Below are 6523 nucleotides of genomic sequence, written 5' to 3'. Positions count from 1 at the left end.
CCCAAGATGCCCCTCTTCCTCCAACGCAAAGTCCTTCTGTTGAACAGTGCAAGAGCTAGCACAGGTTGCTCTCTGGGAATCACTGGCATCGTAGAGTAGGGTCAAAGTGCAAAAGGACTGGATTTTGACATCCTATAAGACTTTTTTACGAGGTAAACACAGAACCCACGTTTCAATAGACCCTAATAAAACCCTTACCCTAACCCTAGCTCTGCACAAGAAATACGCATGGATTTCAGTCAATTGAAATTCCCCTTTAACTAAACTTGATAATAAATGGTGTTCTGTGCCAGTGACACAGGGTTGCTAGAGAGGCATAGGGATGAAGGGAACATGCTCTGTGGCTCAGTTGGTAGAGCATGGAGCTGACATCGCTTGTGGGTTCAGGTTAAATGAAATATATAGATATAAATGTATGCACTCACTGCAACATAAGCTAATACCTCTTTATTCTGTAGATCTGAACCACTGAGTGCTGTTGTGGTCTGACATAATTCAGTTATGAATAATCTAACTGAATCAGATCCATTTTGAGTTCTTCTCCTGTACTGTATAAGGAATGACAGTGAACAACTCACCACACAGGGACTGGGGAACTTCTCAGACAGGATACACATGATGCCAACGGCAACAAACTGGAGAGAAGGCAGGCAAATGTCAACAAGGGCAATTCATGTGTTGTCATTTATCTGCCACTTCACACATCAACTCAAGACCACTGTAGTGTTTTTTGCATCCCAAAATGTTAATGTACTGTAGGCAACACGTTAACGCTTCATAATAAATGTCATTTATACACCCTTTTATAAACCATTTCATATATAATGCACTCAACTCACTATTAACTAATTATTATTCCAACATGTTTAAACATGATTAAATGCTGAATTATTAGTAACTACTAACTACATTCATAAACATTTACAGATTACTGTACAAATTAATTAAGAAAATCAAAGGACAATGCAACAATTCACCCTTAAAGGTTTATAAGCCATTTGTAGACCAGGGTTAGATGATACATGAATGAATGAATGATGAATAAATAGATGATGAATGCATGATTACTCACCACAACACTAGAACAAAACAAAGCCCCAGACCACGACATGTGATCCCCTCTGAATTCTAGGATTGTCCCAAGGGCGATGTTGACCAATCCCACCATAATCTGTATAGTCTGTGAAGTAAGGAGAGGGGTATGACATTTGATTTATGTGCTATCTCTCTCTGCTCACCTCTAATGGCAACTGTGACTTTGTGGATACTATTTGTGGTTGTTTGTGTATGTGTGTGTGTGTGTGTGTGTGTGTGTGTGTGTGTGCGTGTGTGTGTGTGTGTGTGTGTGTGTGCGTGTGCGTGCGTGCGTGCATTTGTGCGTGCGTTGTTGATATTGTTTTATATTGTATTGTCAAGAGTTGCTTATGAAGTAAGACTTTCACTGCAACATCTGCAGCCTGATGTCATCTGTATAGGTGACAATAAAATTGACTTTCGCGTGTGTGTTTATGTGTGTGTGTGTGTGTGTGTGTGTGTGTGTGTGTATTACCCACCCCATTGGCCATTTGCTTCCTGGTTTAGAGGTCACAGTGAAGACGGTCATGCCCTCTGTCTTAGTCACGGTCACTGACATCCTGACCAGTCTCTATGGCAACACAGCTGTTGGGTAAAAACAGGGCACCATCTTAAAAACACAACTTAAAAACACAATTTATTTGGGTAACACTTTAGTATGGGGAACACATACTAGGCATGGCAAGGCACTAACTTGTAACTTATAAATGTTTAAGAAGTAGCAATTGCACAGTTTGGGGGTATTGCTAGCCATTTATTAGGTCTGTATTCAGTGTTTTCGTATTCACACGGTACAAGACATGTAGTAGTTGGCCAGCTAGCTTCCCTATCCTGCCAACCTTTCTCCCAATAACATTATTGTGTGGGTGTGTGTTTTGGGTTGTCTTGAGGGGCTAGGTAGATAGCAAATAAGCTACAAAAGTGCCATCAGCAGTCAGGGCTGGAGAAAGATGTTTGGGTAGGCCAAGGAAAACATCTACAGTGGATGATGAAGAATGCTCAGTATGAATGATCAGGAACACTCTCAACAAGGTAGGCGTGAATGTGTCAGAGACTACCATCCGAGTATAGAGTATAGTAGAGTATAGTAGAGTATAGTAGAGTATAATAGAGTATAGTAGAGTATAGTAGAGTATAGTAGAGTATAGTAGAGTATAGTAGAGTATAGTAGAGTATAGTAGAGTATAGAGTATAGTAGAGTATAGTAGAGTATAGTAGAGTATAGTAGAGTATAGTAGAGTATAGTAGAGTATAGAGTATAGTAGAGTATAGTAGAGTATAGTAGAGTATAGTAGAGTATAGTAGAGTATAGTAGAGTATAGTAGAGTATAGAGTATAGTAGAGTATAGTAGAGTATAGTAGAGTATAGTAGAGTATAGTAGAGTAGAACAGCACTGGGACTTTTAACTGTATCACTCTGCCGCACAGCAAGAAACCATGGAGCACATGTACTGTCTGATGTTAACTCATCGGAATCACACATGCCACCAAAGAGACTGTCAACTGACTCTTATTTCACTGGTTGCACAATAAATGGAAAAGTACAGATAAACTTTACTTTACATGACTACCTTTCTGTAGCCTATATTGCACATTGCACATGTCTCCTGACATAGCTTCTTTTATACCGTACTTCTGCACATTAGATACTGTACATAAACTACCTCACTGTACATAACTGTAGGCTATATAGCCCATAACTAAACTATACTGATGTTAACAATACTAACTCTGCACATACTGTATATTACATAGTTACCTATCATTCACTACCATTCTTGTTCTATCATGCCCTTATATCACTATTTGCACTTCTGGTTGGATGCTAAACTACATTTTGTTGTATTGTAGGCCTACTTGTAGTCTGCGATGACAATAAAATTGAATCTAATCTAATCTAAAACAGACTCTTATTTCACTGGTTGCACAATAAATGGAAAAGTACAGATACATATATGTGATACAGAGTAGCTAGCCTCCAGTAACGTCTGTAGGCTACACAAAGTAGCAAGCTGTGCAGGAACATGTTTGTATTCATGTTTGTGCTTGGCAACAGTCCAGTCTAAATTCAAGAGGAAGTTCAGTTGCGGAACTATTTGTGTTGTCGGAGCCAAACATAAAACAAATCATAAACAAATCATAAATCTGTTGTCGTTTATCAATGTTAACTAATAAATGGCGCTTGTAGGCCTACTGTTGTATAAAAGAAATATCACACTCTCGGTCTTGCTGATATTCAGTATAACAGCACTCCCTCTCGTGTGATGTTGATAACTGATAACTACCAGAGCCTGCAGAGTTCAGATTGTATAGGTGGTCTCACCTGCCCCAGACTAACAGGGTGGATGGCTGAGGGTTGTATAGGTGGTCTCACCTGCCCCAGACTGATAGGGTGGATGGCTGAGGGTTGTTTACACAGAGTCGTCTTCTTTTTCTTTTTTTTGCTTCTTCTTTTGACAGTGTCAGGGTCTGGCTCTGGGATTTCGATGGTTTATTGCGCAGTTTCTGTTCTTCCAGGGGGAGTGAAGTGGGTTGAGATGAGGAAACGTTCCCTGTAGACCGTTCCTGGTAGTCCCTCCTCCTCCTCCATTAACCCTCAGATACCTTTTCCTTGCATACAAATTAAGATTAGATTAGATTAGATTCACTTTATTGTCATGACATAGTAGCCTACAAGAAAATGCAACGAAATGATTGTGCGTCTAACCAGAAGTGCAACAAATAGCAATTATATTGCAGTAAAAAGTAGCAGTATTTACAGCAATACAGTAAAGTGCAAATGGTAGTGTGATGTGCAATGTCATACAATGGTGACTGGATGTATATGTGCAGTGGTATATATAAATTGAGATTATATACAATGTGCAATTTTACAGGCTACATATATGATACATATTGTATATATAGTGGAGTATACGAAAATACAGGCTGTGGGCTATGATACACAGGGATGGGCTATGTACAGCATAGTCTACACAGAACACAACTGTAACTGTATTAATGAGTGCTGATCAGTTTTACGAATACGAACGCAGCAATTACAACGTTGTTGAGAATCACAACACAAACTCTCTAGGCAAGCCAAAATAATGCAACGGTGAGTAAATCCCCACTGGTACCTAGTTAACTATAACACTACTTTACATTGTTAGCAGGCTCACAAAACAAGCTGTGTTAGTTATTAGCGAGTGTGTCATTGATTTTTAACAACGCTGAAATGTATTAAATGTTTTCAAAAATAAAAGTCCCAACATTAAATCGGCTTCCGGCTTGTTCCCCCTTTCACCAGCAGCAAATTACTATTTCTATTATTATATTACTATATGATTATATTACTACTATATTACTATATTAAATTACTATTTCTGAATTGACTGGCGCGAGGTGGTGGTGGAGGGCAGTGTTGCCAGGTGGGGTGGGTTCCCGCTGAATGGGCTACTTTTGATCACACTGGGCCAGAACAAAAGCATTTGGGCGGGTTGGACTGGATAAATAGCATTTAGGCGGTATCAAAATGTCAGTGCCTGAAAGTTACAAAATGCATGAAGTTAAGCTACATACAATGTGTAATAGTAATTAGCGGTTTTCTGACAATATAGGTTTTGGGCTTTTTTGGTGGATTGAGCGGTTTTTAGGCTGTGTTTAGGCTGGACATTGTCAACCCCATCTGGCAACCCTGGTAGAGGCTCGAGCAGCAGTTTGTCCTCAGGTAGTTAAGAGCAGGTGTCTCTGGGCTTTACTGCTGATTAAAGGGACATATAAGAGTCAAACATGGGTAAGATATGTACCTTTACATTTGTACTTGTTAATGTTGCTGTTGTTCAATGTCAGATCAAATGAAGTAGCAGTAGCAGTAACCATGACAACTTGGCTAGCTAACTTGCTAGCTGCAGCAAATGATGGACAGTGTAAAAGTAACCTAGCCTAGCATAACTAGCTAATATTCTACACATCTAGGCCTATTCTCTATATGGATGTATGAATCAGTCAAATAATCAATCGATAATCAGATGATTCAGTCAATCAATTATTCATCAACAAACATCAAACTAACAATCCTAAAAAACTAAGAAAACGAATAAACTAAGGAACATTTAAGAAATGTGTGCTTGCTCACACAACGTTTACTAACACCATTTCTCTAGAAATAATAATAAAGTTATTATGGAAGACAAGAACATGTCATGTGTGTTAAATGTTATCCTAATTCTGGCCAGTTTCTTTTTATATCAAAGCTTTTAGTTTGAACACACTTAATGTAGCCTAGCACGAGCCTACTATGGCGCGAATCTGCTGATTTGATTGACGTGCATGACACCTAGCTTGCACCGTAGTCATGGCAACTGTAACTATCTTAGCTAGCCAATCAAATCCAGTATTAAGCCATACACCAATATCGTCATGTAATCGTTACAGCAGGCTAACAACAATTTCGTAAAATATGAATAATAAAATATGTATTTTTATTTCTGAGGTGATTATCGTAGTTATCTATATAGACAGTTAACATTAAGCTAACTAGCCAATCAGCAGCAGCTTCCTTGACCTCACTGCATATTCCATATATTCCAGATATGGAATATAAAAAGTCTCTGGAGAAGGTGTTCTTGCAGAAGGTGGCCCAGATGCCCCAGGATGAGATCGAGCTGCCCCCTCCGGTCCCACGCAACAAACAGGGCAAGGGTGGCAAAGGCCGCAAGGGCAACGGTGAGTCAACAGGGTCAATTCAATGTGGATTAAGCTGATAGGAGGCAGTGAGTGCAGGGGTCTCGCCCAGATATTCCAGATTCCTATATAATAATCATTGGGAGAAAACAATACAAGAAAACTAAACACATAGAGGACATGGCCGACAAAGCATTTGATTTTGTGTCTGACGAAGAATTGTTCAGATGACAACAGAGAACGTAGCTAGCTAATCTGTGAGGCTAGCTAATAATGAATTATTATGTATAAGATAATTGATTAGGCCTACTAATTATTGGCTAACTATCACACTTTATATTTCATCTCTGTCTGCAGATGAAACCCCTATTGTTGACAAGTTGGCCAAAAAGAGATTATCCGAACACTTTGAGGAGGACGATCTAAATGTTGAAGTGGGGTAAGTAGGATAATTGCTATTATTTAATATAATATAATAAAAGGTAGGCCTATTCACCCATATTTATTGTAAACTCTTGCGCTTCCTCTACACCCCTCTAGGAATGGGGTACAAACCATGTTGGAGCAATTTGGAGGTAAATAACAAACTAGCCTACAACTTCATTTCCTTGAATCGGTGTCTGTATTTTCTAAAATTGGAAATTGTTCTATCATGACATTTTACATGTTTGGCATTTAGCAGACGTCTTATTCCAAAGCGACTTACAATCGATACATTTGACTAAGCAAGTGAATCATCAATCCACCAGTCGTAGCAGAAAGAGTAATCTAGCTCAGGCCCAGG

At 39.1% G+C, this 6523-nt stretch overlaps 1 protein-coding gene across 1 annotated transcript in view; it reads left to right on the top strand.

Annotated features, from left to right (window-relative positions):
* The first annotated feature begins 4748 nt into the window (after window positions 1-4748).
* The window catches only part of LOC308165969 (synaptonemal complex protein 3-like), an 8082-nt gene continuing 6307 nt past the window's right edge, over window positions 4749-6523 (top strand). Inside the window, exons 1-4 of the mRNA XM_080540181.1 lie at window positions 4749-4849; window positions 5647-5781; window positions 6097-6178; window positions 6280-6314. Coding sequence (XP_080396307.1) covers window positions 4846-4849; window positions 5647-5781; window positions 6097-6178; window positions 6280-6314 — 256 coding nt within the window. The 5' untranslated portion in view covers window positions 4749-4845. The remainder of the gene's footprint in view (window positions 4850-5646; window positions 5782-6096; window positions 6179-6279; window positions 6315-6523) is intronic.

The sequence above is a fragment of the Nansenia antarctica genome (genome assembly GCF_963989245.1).
Source record: "Nansenia antarctica genome assembly, chromosome: 10".
NCBI lineage: Eukaryota > Metazoa > Chordata > Actinopteri > Argentiniformes > Microstomatidae > Nansenia > Nansenia antarctica.
The sequence above is the reverse complement of the archived record's forward strand: the minus strand, read 5'-3'. Positions and strand labels throughout refer to the sequence as shown.